At 43.3% G+C, this 14,290-nt stretch overlaps 1 protein-coding gene across 4 annotated transcripts in view; it reads left to right on the top strand.

Annotated features, from left to right (window-relative positions):
• Positions 1-14,290, top strand: part of PPEF1 (protein phosphatase with EF-hand domain 1) — a 40,996-nt gene that overhangs the window by 295 nt on the left and 26,411 nt on the right. Inside the window, exons 1-2 of one of the 4 annotated variants that reach the window (XM_087757328.1) lie at positions 232-371; positions 10,288-10,477. In XM_087757328.1, the coding sequence (XP_087613454.1) occupies positions 10,414-10,477 (64 nt within the window). In that variant the 5' untranslated portion in view covers positions 232-371; positions 10,288-10,413. Of the gene's footprint in view, positions 1-149; positions 372-4,606; positions 4,769-10,287; positions 10,478-14,290 lie in introns of those variants that run through there. The other 3 variants (XM_087757329.1, XM_087757327.1, XM_087757326.1) reach the window with 3 other exon arrangements.

Below are 14,290 nucleotides of genomic sequence, written 5' to 3'. Positions count from 1 at the left end.
AACAGGGCGAGCGAGGGCCCGGCGCCGGCGGGCGGGCGGGGCTGGCTGCGGCCGGCTGCCGGAGCGGTGCCGCGCCGCCAGGAGGGGGCTCCCCGCGCTCCCCGCCTCACCCCCGGCAGAGGCGGGCGGGGGAAGGTTTCGTTACGTGTGGATGTAGCACGAGAAGGCCTAAGTGTTCCGAGGTGTGTGGCTTTGCCAAAGGGAAGCTGGTGGAGCTGCTCGTGCTATCCACTCACCCTCCGTTCCCATCCAGCAATATCCAGGATTACTTAGTTGTGGATTCACGGTGTATCTGCTGCAGAAGATGGCTCTTTGTGCGGGTAGAGAGCAGCTCAGCTGTTTCTATGTGGTTCTGTGCCCGTCTGCATCAGGTATTCATTCATTCAGGGATTTTGGTTTTGTCATGTTACACCACACGATAATTGCCATGTTTCACCTATTATGTTTTACCTGGGGTTTTGCACTATGTGCATTACCTCAGTCCTCATCATACTAAATCCTCACATCCCAAGGGGATTGGCTTGTAGAAGTACAAATTAAGGCACCTGTACAGTGTTTACAGGACTGTGGTTAGAAGTTGCAAACAGAAACTATTATTTGGAATGTAAAAGATACATTTGTTAATTTTCAGAAGCATGCGGTGCCTGTAAGCAAAACAGTGTATTGTTTGTAGCTAAATATTGTAGTTGCCTTGACTCTTGAAATCAATATTATTTTGCTGAAGCAGCAGATGATTTTCTGTTACAAGGTAGAAAATTTTGTCTTTTTCTCATTGGAAGCAATTTCAAAAGGATAAGATGAAAATAGAGGGGAAGAAAATTATTTCCATAGACTTTGCTGACCCCCTTCCATGTATGTGATGGCTGCACTCAGTAGTTGGCAGTTCCCAGTCTTTAAAAAAACAATAAAAAAAATTAAAAAAATCCTTTTACATACTGATCATTAGTGTGTGAGTCAAATCTGTGTACTCTCCTGAACTGGAGAGCCTGATTTAACCCAGAGGCGCCTTTTGGGAAGAGACAGTCTGGTAGTCTTGAGGCTTCAGGATGTAGGTTTTGCACTGTCTGTGCAGCTTATGGTTCACCAGACCAACAAAATGCAGATCAAGCTGTCATTAGGTAATTCTTGTGCCTATTTCTTTTTCCTCATGTTGCTTTACTAAGATTTGGCAAAACCTGACTGCTTTAGATAGCTATCATCTCTATAGGCCCTAAGTGGAGGGTGAAGCTAACTTGTGAGGGAGGTAGAGTTGTGCAAATTAGGTCATTAATCATTGCTTCCCAGAATAATCTGCATTCAGCTGATAATTTTGGAAATTTTCCTTTTTTAAAAAATTTGTTCTCATTTTTACAGGAGGTATCCTAATCCTTTCATAGTGTTCTGGTCTAGTTTCTTGGCCTTCAGGACTTTCGAGGCCCTACAGCTGCCTTTCTTTCACATTTCTGATTTTGTGTTCTTTTTGTCAAGGATGCTGGTTTTGATGTCTTTTATTCATCATCTCACCCAGAATTGGCGGGGGGGGCGGGGGGGGGGAAGATTTATTTTCCTGTTCACCCACATTAACCTACTCCTTCTGATTTGTGAGAACAGATTTCTGTCATCTCACTGACTGAGACAGAGTTTAAAATTGTTCTGGACATTTATTTCTCTCTTCATTTCTTCTTTTTATTCTTTCTTCTTATGACTGGACATCCAGGTCATTCAGGCAGGGACTTGTCCTGTGGTTAGCACTTTAAAATACTTCGTTGGGTCACATTTTTTGCGCTTGGTAGGGTAAGAGGAGGGGAACCACAGCTCAGGGTTCAGAAGGGGCACGCTCGCTTTGACAATGATTATCTTGAGTCTTTCTGAAAACTATCGGTTACATCACTTTGTAGTGGGTGCTTCTGAGAAACAGGCCTGAAGCAGAATTTGAATTATGTATGTGGAATGCCTGCATGGAGGCTTGGTCAGGAGGTTAATGTTTCCAAAGTATTTGGAAAACAGAATACGTGCTATTACATCAGGAATGGCTGCTTGTAAAGGGATGTCCCGATTTCTGCACTAGCAACGTAACCGGGTTTTTTCTTGTCATGCTAGACTGCTCAACAACATACTGTCAGAATTTTTTGGCCTACTTTCTGTGGCAGCTGTTGACGCTTGCTAAAGCCCTTTTCAGCATCTCAAGTGTGTGTGTGATACACGACCGCTGAACAAAAAAGCGGTAGTATGTGTGACGTTGGTGGTGGGAGTGGTGTGTTCTCTTGGCCCTATGTAGAAAGGGGAATGGTCTTGTTTGGTACAGCCTGTGTCCTTGGTCTTGAACGGGAAAGGTTAATTTGGAAAGCACATTTGTGTTTCCTCAAGTTGCATGTTACTGTGATCCCCATAGGTAACTGGAGAGGTGGGTCAGTCCAGCAAGACTGACTCTTTATCAGGTTGCTTGGTCACATCAGACCACTGAGACAGGGGACAAACAACTTCCGTGAGTAACAAAAGAAAACACACAGTGGAGGCTTTATGTCCTACAGAACCTAACAGCTAAGGGTTTCATCCCTCTCCCATTGATCTTGGATGAAATGTTTCTGATGCATTTTTTGGCCGTTGGAACAAACCTTATAGCCTCTCATTACGCAGAGATCTTGGTAAATGCCAATGTAGATGAATTTATCAGGTACAGTAAATGTTTTATAAATGATGTGTATCCCCAGAGTGCAGTGGAAAGAGGTTATGATGTATTTTTGCTTGCATGCTTTTTGGCAGAACAGCGTGATCATACATAAATGATTAGCTACTGTAACTCTGATCAGGGGAAGTGCATCCCGCCAGAAAAACAAACATCAAAATTCTTCTGGGTCATGCAGAATTATTGCGCCTGGTATGTGTTCCATTTACTGCCTCGTCTCACAGGAGAGGAACAGCTTTGAAAGTGGAAGCGTGTGTCTGGGACTCCAGAACCTCAAAGGACTAGCTCAGTCAATCAAACCAGTGCATTCTCACAGTGCCTTCTGCTTTGCTGCTCTGGCACTTTAAATATCTTTTGCACATTAATAAACGTATCCGTTCTGTCACAGTAAGGGCAGTTGTCTGTCTGCCCCAAAAGACAATTTGATTGCTCTGTCCTTCACAGTGGTGGTTGATGCCTTTAGAACTGTCACCAGACTGATGGCAAAAATTTCCTGAAAATACCACGCTACAGTATTATTAGACCTTGGGGGCAGAGGCAGGAGGGAGAAGATCTTGCTTTGTTTGTCTCTGTTCTCAGAAATCTTTTGCTCCCTATCCAGTCCTGGTGGGGCTCTGTCATGTGGAGAAGCTGCAGAGCAAGGGGCATGGTGAACCCCATCTTGTGCCCATCCATGTGGAGCTGCCTCCCACCACAGCCTGCTTTGTAACCTGCGGTCCTCTTTGGACCCACAGCACCCCGCGCTGACCCCACAGAAGTGGCTGCTGTGCTCTGTTCCATCACTTTGCACAGCAGCAAGCAGCCCCCCCCCCCCCCGTCTTTCGGAGAGAGGTGGAAGGACAGACAGGGGGTAAAGGTGGTGTATAGGATGAGTGATGCTGAGGACTGGACCCAAGACTATACTGGTGATATTACAATACCGTACTTCCACTGACACCTAAGATTTTGAGTGGCTTGGGGGGGGTGTGGGGTGTGCGTGTGTGTGTGTTCAAAATTGCAGTGTCCCCATGGTATCGATGTACTGCAGCATGCCAGAAGCAGCAGATCCCTCAGGGGCTAGCAGCGGGCAGTAACAAATCACCTTGGGTATGATGGCTCTGCCCTTCCCCAGGCACCTGTGCAGTGACTGAGAGCCCATGGTCAGCATGGCGAGGAGCTAGGTCAGAGGCACAGGCCCTGCTGGCAGGGGTCAGGGTTTGATTTCAAAGCATGCAGCGCCACGGCTTCCTGACCGCACAGGGGAGCAATGCTGCAGCGTTCTTGGCTTGTCCAGTCCCTTTCCAGTAGTCGAACAAGGAGCAGACGAGCTGAAACATGAACTGAGTCCACTGAATTCTAGTCACGCATTTATGGGGAGAACATGTGCATGCACATGAAGAAATTAAATGTACAGCCGTTAGTGCAGTGCTTCTGAGCGCAAGATTTGAGTGCTTCATACTTGTCCCATTATCTGGGTATGACTGAGTGTTTTGGAGAACACCTATATCACTAGCATACAGATACAATGCCTCGTGGTAAATTCAGTATTTTTTTTTCCTTAAGGGCTTTTATAACCATGCCAGTCATATCAGATAACCAAATACCTGGACAGCCCCTATGTTTTTTTTCCAGTGTGCTAGATCTGCCAAAATGCAAATCATTGCCTCAACACAGCAGAAAGGCCGTTCCTCTTGAAAGAGATCATGTGACTTTAGATGCGAAGCAGATAACTTCAGTCCATCCCTTTCTCTGCCTGAGATTCAGGAGGCATGGTGGCAAAACAGCTCTTCAACAGCACATGTACAGCGCAGCTGGAGGGCTGCAGCCATGAGCTTTCACATCAGGCTGGACGATGAAAACGGCATTTCCCCCGACTGTTTCTGAAGAGCAGTGCTCAAGAAATTTCCTCTCGGGAAGCTGTATAAATAGGTGGAGAGCAAGTGCATTGCAGCTCCTGAGCTCCAGAGCCCCAGAGAGAATTGGAGCACCTGTTCTGCAGAGCTGCACTCCTCGTTGTGCAGTTCTGCTTCCAAAAAGGTGCTGCTTTCTCTTAAAAAAAAGAATCTTCTAAAGGTACTCTTGTGGAAAAAATCTTGGTATTGCTGAAGCAGAAAGAAAAAACAGGTAATATCTTTGGGTGGGGCATATATATATATATATTTTGTAGCACACTTTTAAAGAGCAAATTGACTTCATCCTAAGTCTGTGTAGGGAATGACAGATGTATATGCAACTCTTTATGATTTTATCCTGAGAAAAATCAGTGTGCTTCAAGCTATAAAGTTTGACCTGGACTGGATCAGTTATCCAGAACTTCTGAGTACAGATGCGATCGAACAGCTTTGAGACTACTGTATTTCATGTGCTTTTTGTTTTAGGAAAAAGTATTTATAGGATGATAATTTTGAACCTTGTTCTGATGCTTAACTTAAACTTTATTAAAACCAATATGAATTTCAGCTGAAGCATGAATTTCATTTTTAAACTGGCTCAGATTTCAACACATATTTAATCTATTCTGGAGCTTTGCTTTTTCACCACTTTCCCTCTTCAGGTAAGGAGAATTAAATGGGATGTCATTAAAACCCTCCTCATTAACTGCAGGATAGTGCGTGATTCAGATTTTCCTTTTTCTCCAGGATAATAAGCTACAACTGTTGTTGACTTTTATGCTCTGGTTGGGTCCAGTTTACTAGAAGTAACTTTGCTTCAGGATTTTTAGTTTTCTCCTTGCTCCCTGAAGGAATCTCCCCCTAGAGGCATTTAATGTTTCTGGAAAGTGACATGATGGCTTTCCTTATACTGCAAGGTGATCTGTACCCCATTTGTGCATTTGTATTTGCTACTCCCTCTCTTTTTTAAAAACACTCTCTGCAAAGTCTTGTTGCACAAAAAATTAGGCTGCTTGCTTTGTTTGTTTATTTTCTGCACAAAAAAGTGCAAATGTTTTGTGTAAATGTATCCTTTATCGATTGTCAATAACATGAACTGGCATTCTCCCATCTTTTTTCCACAGATTTTCTTTGGATTTGCATGCAGTTCCTGAACTCGAGCATTGCTTGAACAATCTCTGCATGTTCACACCTTTGCATCTCTTTTATTTCTTTTTGCAGTGCGTTTTTTGGCTCAGGAATAAGAGTCCACCTTAATGAGCTGGTGTGTCTTCATCCTATTCTCTTTCAGGCTTTGCTGGCTTTCTGGTATCTTACTACATCCATTTCTTATTGATTCCTGGCCCAAACACTGAGATCTATTAACACAGCCATTGCTAGAAATTATTCCTTCAGTTCTGTATTGAGCTTAGCCTTGCTTCTCTGAGCAGGCTGAAGAAACAGCTGTAAACAAAAGGGCTTTCTCATTTCTTTCTTTCACATATATATAATCACTGAAAGTCACTTAATGGAAAAGTCAGTTTGTCCCATGGGTGTAAAATAACAGAGATCTAAACGCATACTGCTTTGCCTATGTTTGATGTTCTCATATCAGCCCTTTGGCAGACCAGATTCAGTGTTGGTGTCAAAATTACAGTTCTAGGGTGCCATAGCCAGGTTCTCTTTCACTCTGTTAGTTGGCTGTCGCTGCTTCATCCCATTTTCTGCAGGGTGGGTCTTTTAGTTGATGAAATCTTTAACTCCTCTCTAGATTCCCATCCTTGACAATCCCAGCTCTGGCAACAAGACAGTTTTGAAGAGTTGTCCCTCTGCAGGTGCTAACCTGGGTGTTGTGATTTAATGTCTGGGTTCTCTTCTCTAGGTTATTTTGCTCTTTCCTGCTTCATTCCCTCAGCAATGCACAGAAGCAAATCCATCATAAACCCATGTTATGGCATCTGTTTCTCAGTCCTCTGCAGCCCTCATTTCCAAAGGAAAAACAACTCTAAAGGGAGTCTGTGAGTCACAGAAAATTAAAAAATTGATAGCAAGAAGGTATCAAAGGAAAGCCCCTGTTACTGGAAGCATCCACCCATCCATCCATCTGATCTTCATGGAGAAAACTGTTCCTATCTCATCACCTCTCCAACCACATGTACCTTATAAGACACATTATGGGAGGAGATCATAACTACCTGTTCACAAATATGGTTGAGAAAGGGTTGAGTAGGGAAGGCAGGCATGTTGCTGGAGATGATAGCTGTTGAAACAACTTGTGGGGAAAGTCGCATAATTGTGGAAATCCCATACCAACAAAAAAAAAAGGGAGGAACCTTTCATTCTTTGCTTATCAAAGGTAAGAAACAAATGGAATGAAGCAAGAATAAGAAGTTAAAGCCTAGTGGCTCTTATTTGTATGGCTTCCTTATCCTCAGGCTTGACCTAGCTTGCACTTGTCTGCCAGTAGCACAGCTCATCTAATTTTAAAAGATAAGGTATGCTTGAAAGGATGGCTCTCTGCCCAAAGGACCTGCAGCCTGATTTCATTAAAAGTCAGCTATAAATCTTTACAAGATTTCCATTATTCTTGAGGCAGCCTGGTCTTTACGTGACTGACAAACTGAAGGCATGATTGATTTTGGGCAGCACCTATTACATCCGGATCAAATGGGGATTCATTATCTCTGTAAATCAGGCTCTTGACAGCTCAGGTTCTGAAACCCAAATTTCTGAGCACTTGCTGCAGTGTAACCTTCAGTGGCACCTATCCAGAAAAAGACCAGCATGTGCCACTCCGGCTTAGCTTGGTGTATGTCTATTGGTGTGATTGGAATGACATTTTATTTTGCTTCAGTGGATGGGCTGTGTATTCAGTGCCTGTCCGTCGCAAAATTGCCTTTTTGCTGAACTGAGAGAAATGTAGCAATTTCTTGGAGTTGTATCTAAAAATGGGACAGATCACTAGCTTGTAGAAATTTGAGTTATTGCCTGCTTTTTAGCGAACATGACACATTCTCTCTTAAGGGTAAATCAGCGGTATAGCATCCAGAATGCTAACGCAACATTATGTCCCAAATTCTCCTCCGGCTATCTTGTATCTCTGAGGCTTTTTTCAATACCTTGGTAAAAGCCCAGCTTTCTATTTCATCAGCCAACACGTAAGGGGATTTTGTAACGGCAAATGATTCTTCATCAGACATTGCTACACTGCGTAGTAAATAGCTTACAGAAATTACTCTAATGTTTTAAAGGCTTGTTTTTCAATGTTCCAGTGTTCAATGGAAGGCCTTCATGGCCTTTGCCTGGTATTTTTCTACACTTTGCCTAGGAAGGCTGGGTTGGGCATGGAGTGGGAGTTGGCCTGAACCAGCATCCCTGGGAGGCGGGACGGGAGGGATTTCTTCCTTTGGAGCAGCTCAGTTAGGAGCAATGGAGAGCCCTGGCCTGGGGGAGGCACTGGCTCTTTCCACAGTGGCTTGTTCCCCTTGTTCCCAATTCTTAAGTCAGACCAGAAGGGCAGAAAGTGAATTTGCTGGGCCTGGGTGGAGACCCTGCTTGCTGGAGTCTTCAATAGGTGTGGCTGGTCTGGAGTCTGGACATGCAGGTTGGCAGTCAGGGTGGCTTTGTAGCCACCTGAGAAGCCAACAGGAAATAAGAAATATTTCCATCAGGAAATAGGGTAGTAGTTGGAATGTTTGCCATGTCCACTTTAGGATGCAGACATTTGGGACTGAAGGGGATGATTATTCCCCTGGATTAGCTCTTTGATGGCCAGATTTGGCCTTTTTAAGAGGTTTGATGACAGAATATATTTGTGCAAGGTTTCCTCCAAACTTTGATTATACATTTCAGGCTTCATTTACTGCTGTCACCATAAAATTTCTGTTCCTATGTCTCTATCTTTTATATTTCTTTGCTCAAGGAGGTGCTAGAAGTCCATGAATTTAGAGGTGGGTGGAGGGAAGAGGGGGGATGACTCGGAGAAAAGCTTAAGTTCTTGAAAGTAAGGTGCGATAGTGATTCAGATCCCTGTTTCTTGGGACAGCCCATTGGTTGCTATGGCTTGGGTGGGGACCTGAGAGGTGCGATGGTTCTGTTTGCGGCTCCTGTTGCCTGGTTGCTGGGCACACGCTGACCTGGCCTTTGATGAAGATGGTCTTGCTGCAATAGGACTTTGATTGTAAGCTCTACTTTGCTCTTGGTCCTAGTCTTCAGATCACAATTCAAGTCATGGCTGGCTGGTTTGAGATGGACTAATGAAGACTTTAGATTCTCCTAAGAGGGCAAGTGAGGAGACGGTATTCAGGAAAACAACAGTTATTTGGAGAGAAGACAAATCTGAGCTATTAGCAATACCAGTGCTGTATTTGATGCTGTCAAAGCCATTGATTGGCTCAAAATTAATGTAACAGCATTTTTTTGAATTTCATGATAGCTCCTTCAGAAGGAAGAAAAGCAGTCCATTGTGGGGAAAAAAACCTAAAGTCCTTCTTTCCTGAAATAAATACTGACTCAGAAGGTGGCAGACCCAGCTCAAATGTAGGATACCCTTGTGTTGTAGGACCCTGAAAATAGTCAATAAACAGTTGTGCGATATTAATGTAATGTAATATAATATATATAAAAACTGTAAATAGTCCTACAACAATAAATGTATTCTAAGTATTGAAATTGAAAATAGGCTAGTTATGCATTTGTTTTCTCTCTCTTATCCTCCTGTTATTTTTACTTCTGCTAGTAAAGCCAAAGGAAAAGAATAGTAGTCAAGCATTCACTTTATGCTGATGATTTTCTTCTTCGTTTTAAAACTCAAGTTAAAAGAAAATGAATATCAATGTAACAAAACAACAAATGCAATCATTTAGACATGTCAGACATCCTAGAGAGAAATATGTATCCCTGGAGACAGGGAGAGAGAAGGGTCAGTGTGATCATATAAGAAATCTTTAGCTAAAACAAAGTTCAGTCTCTCTAAGAGCATCAGTGACTTTCTTGTTACTTAGAAATTAACCCATTTTGTATCTCAGGGGAATTGTATTAATTTCAACTTGTTGATTAGAAAGTGCATTGCATTAGTGAATGATGCCAGTTGGTGAAGAGCTGAGCAAGTGCCAGGAGAAAAATGCAAAAGGCCACACTGCAAAATGTACTTTGTTCATTTATTTAATGAAACCGAATTTTTTATTTAGAATGTTTCAGTAGAAATGCAACAGAAAATTTGGTGTTTTATTTAAATGAAATCTGATAATGAAGCAATTTACTATGGCACTGTCTCTCCTTGTAAATTTGGTGGTGGTGTCACTGAGGGATGAAGTGGTAAAGGGGGTGGTACGGCACCTTTTCAAATCAATAGAGTGTTAGGAGGGCTGAGGTTTGGGGGTTTTTTAGCAGTAGTATCAGATGTAGTTTAAAGTCCTTAAAATTCTGCAGTTCTGATTTTCAAATCACAAGAATGAAGAGTAATATGCCTCTGTAGTCCCTTGTCCCTAGTAGCAAGGCTTTAAATAGCTATGCTTCAGATTAAGAAATCACTGGTGCACATTAACTTTCAGCTAACATGTAAGGAGTAAACTGTATTAATTGCTGAGTTCATCCGTCTTGAATGCAAGCTGATAGTGATCAGATGTGAAAAAGAAATCTAGTACGGTTTGTCAGGTCCCGTTTGTGTAGGACATGTACAGTAATTTGTTATGAGCTGTAGGTACTTTAGATTCTGCGTTGTCAAGTGCTTTTTTTTTTCCTCTCCCTCCCTCCCAATCCTCTCCCTGTTAGGAGTGCTAGGAAGAGCCCAGGAGCCCAGAAGCCTATAATCCTCATCACTGAAGGAAAAACACAGGAAATGTGTGTCACGCTAACAGCTGAGAGAAACATGCTTCATATCAGCAGCAATTAAAACTGATGGGCAGCATCATCGGAACCATGGGGTGCAGCAGTTCTGTAGCTGACAGAAGGTCAGAGAAAGGTGAGTGCTGCCTTTGTCTTCAGGGTCAGTGGTTGTTCTCTCTGTAACACTGGAAGAGGATTGCAGGGTAAGATTTCCCCCCAGTCCTGTTGTCAAAATACTTGTTCAGAGAAAATTATTTTCTAATTATCTTGTTTTGAAAAGAGTGCATAGCTTTTAGATGCTGGCTGAGGTCAGAAGGCAACTGTAGACCACCGCTAACATCTACAGATTGGGTCGGAAAAGATTCACAGTATCTGGGACAGAAGCTTAATTTCAGATGTGTCTGTGCTCGCTCTGTCACTGGCAAAGCATACAGGGTAAGGTATTGAGGGGGACCTTTTATGGCCTTTCACAACACGGGATTCCTGGGCAAACTGCCCCAATTTCCCTGCTGCTGAGTGACCCCGATTATGAAATGTGTAATAAAGCAGAGCTATTATGTGACTCTCAGAATCAATTTTCTGCCATACCAAGTGCCTGGCCTGAAATTCTCTCTGACAGTCACTGAGGCTGTCAGTTGAAAGTCTCCACAGTACCTGGTTAAACGTTCAATTAAAAAACTAATGCATCATCCCCCTGCTTTTAATCATACCACACCCTGGTATGAACACACCAGGCTTTGCACAGGCAGGTGGGTTCCAGGATTGGCTCAGAGCTTTGTTCAGACCCTTTGTGTTCTCTTTCAAGGTTTGTCATTAAACCACAATTTGCAGGTCTGCTGAGAGCCACGTTATGTGGCACTGTGCATAGTCTTAGGAGATTATTATGCTGAACAGCTATGGTTGAAAAGGAAGGCTCTTTTTGGCTACCAAGCAAGGACACAAGTCACAGGAAACTGGTGACTAAGAAGCAGGAGCACTTAGTCATGGCTACAGGGATCTGAGCTGACTGATCTAAGGGTAGCCCTCAGCTTCGTGTACACTACTTGGCAGCCACAGCAGTGGAAGTAGAATGGAAACCTCTGGAGTCCCAGAATGACCTGTAACTGGGAAGTGGCCCTTCCTGTTCGGGTTTGCATGTTATGCGTATATGTGCCTTGCAGGGCCTCAGAGACGAGTTAGTGGAGAATATTTCTGAGGGTGCAAAAGGCTGGAGCGGGCATAAGGAGCTGTACTCTTTCTCAGTCTACAGCCATGAATACACATTGGTGTGGAACCAGGCTTTGCTACCCCAAAGCTGGCTTATAATTTTGTGTGCTTGTTTGGCAATGTTTTGTCCTCTCCAGTTGTTGGAGGGTATTCTTTCTGCACTTCAGCAGTAGTCAAATGATGCTGAACCGTCACTTTATCTGCAGCCTGAGGCTGTACGTCCCTCTAATGCAATAATAACATGAATTTAACAGGTACTTGCTGGTGTAGAGACCTTCTGCAACTGATAACAATTTCTTTTACAGATGCAGTTTAGCCTAGTGTGAAAATCATGTTCTGACTCAGTCCTGAGAATAACAGCGCTGTAATAAGTACAATTAAAAGAAAAATGACAGGAAATGTTCTGTTAGATTTGCAACATTAACCATAGTGGTCGATATATATCTGCCTTATGTGGTACCAGTGGAACTGTGCCGTGTTAAGTGCTCAGGACCATTAAGCAACCCAGGGGGGCTTTAATGGGAATTTTAATGGTTCTGATGCTGGAAATCAGTTTCTGTGCTGGTGGATGTGCTTTACCCCTTTGGTACTCTTCTAAACAGAAAAGTTGATGACAGTCTTGCTGTGATGTGTCAGGCTTTCAGATCTGTGGTGGTGAATTCCAGAAAGGACAGAAAATAAGAGAGGTCTCGGGAGTTTATGTAGGGTACAAAGGATGCTCTTAGTCATATAAGGATTACATTTCCTTCAGGCAGGGGGATTTTTCTAGGACAGATGCAATATCTGTAGGATGGGAGTCTTTACTGACTTTGGCCTTATCTGGACTAGAAAACTTTCCCACTTTATACTGTATACTTATAATGGTAAAATAAGCAAACAATGTGCTGTTATGGCACCTGTAAGCATTTTTATAAAAAAGCTTCCATAATGTTATACATTTATTAATAGACTCACTTTTCTGTCGAAGTTTTTCTTTACCTGCATAACTGTCAGTTTAAGAAAAAAATCATCCTAATCTCAAAATCCCTGGTATTTGTCATCAGCTAAAATAATTGACTAGTGTAAACTGTTGTCCTTCTAGTACTGAGCTTTTCTTTGCTGTTTTGCAGGGGGAAAAAAAAGCACTAGTATGGATTGTTGGTTGTTATTTCTTACTTTGTTTTTCAGTATCAACTGTTCATTTTGGCAACTGTAAAAAATATAAGCATATTCATGTTAAGACATTAGTGTTGGTTTTAGTTTCCTCTTTTTTTTCTTTTTCATTAATTGGCAATACTGTGCAATGGTGATTGTGTCAAACTCTGGAATTCAGGAGAACGTCTCAGTTTTGTTTCCATGCTTCTCCTGATCGTCTGTCATCTGCTCAGAAATGAGCTCTAGTTCTTGGGAGCATCAGGAGATAAGATCAGTGTATTCCTTTGGTCCTTGTATGTTTGATAGAGTTGCATTGCAGCTGCTTTGACTCATTCTCCCAAGATCAGAAGCATAAAGACTTTTTTTCCATGTCCTATGCTGAGCTATTCAGGGTTGAGTTCCTTAGGAGACTTCTTGAAGTGAGGTGTTAGCTGCAGGGCTGGAGGGAAAGGCTTGACATTTCTGGCCCTGTCTACTTATTTACTGGTATCCTGTTGAGAGTACAGTGGAAAAAGAGGTACGGAAAAAGAGGTAAGGAACCAGTCAAGAAAGAATTATGTTCAACTTTAAGTGAGTAAGTGTGACATCTCTTGAGAGCAGCCTCCTACCTTACTCTGTTTTTTGTTGCCAGTCAAGAATATGGCAGTGGCAATGTGGTTGCACTGGGACAGGTGCAGGATCCAATACCCCTGCTCTCTGTCTTCCTCTCGGTGTTACGCAGTGATGCATGTAGTGCCTCTTGACCGCCCCTGTTAGTGCTTTGCAGGGCTAAGCATGTTAATACGGAGTCCCCTTCTAACCATAATTTGAGCAAATGACTTGATTTGAATTTGCCATTATTTCAGCTGCTAGATCTTCGAGGCAGTAGTTGCATTTTGTTCCGATTTTATATAGTAAATGGTGTCCTCCTCTGGAAGATAAATCCATACTTACATATGCCCTAAGTATATGAAATGTGCATTTATTCCTCTCTAGCTGATCTTAAAAAAAAACAGTTAACAAGTGGCCGAGGAATGCTTTTCTCAAAGTTAGTTGATCTTTCTGGATAAGCATCCTTAAAGCATTAGAGAGTCACAGCTCTGTGGAACAGCAGAAGTTACTGCTGAGCTCATCTGTTGCCCCTCTCCCAAGCTCATGGTTATTTCAGGCTAAGCACAGCCCCTCCAGCCTTCTGCTTTCTCTCCTCCCTCCAGGTCTATCAGAGTTGCAGTGATCACCTGTAATGCTGAGGGCATGGCTGCCCACCTTTCCTCTTGTCTTCCTGCTGCTGGTGCTGCTGCCACCCACGCTTCATGCCCCAGCTCCTGAGACCTGCTGCCCTTTGGGTGCCAGGAGTAGCAGGGGGGATTGGCAGCATGGTGGGGAGGGATCAGGTGGGCATCAGCTCCTGGAGCTCCTGTCCTTCTGCACAGCTCTCGCTGGTGGCCACTGTTTATGCAGCAGTAACTGCTTGGCATACGTGTGAGGAGCTCTCCGCCCAGGGCAACGCCCACCCCAGGACCTCTTTGTGCCACCAGCTGTTGTCTGCTTGATAAACTTTTCTCTGAGCAGCTAAGGGAATGTGATCTGTTTGTGGCATGACTGGGGCCTGTAGGCAGCAGGCCCTTCA

Source organism: Nipponia nippon, unplaced genomic scaffold (assembly GCF_047370975.1).
Source record: "Nipponia nippon isolate SJK-2023a ecotype South Korea unplaced genomic scaffold, ASM4737097v1 scaffold_2, whole genome shotgun sequence".
NCBI classification, from domain to species: domain Eukaryota; kingdom Metazoa; phylum Chordata; class Aves; order Pelecaniformes; family Threskiornithidae; genus Nipponia; species Nipponia nippon.
This window is presented reverse-complemented; position numbering and strand designations above follow the sequence as displayed.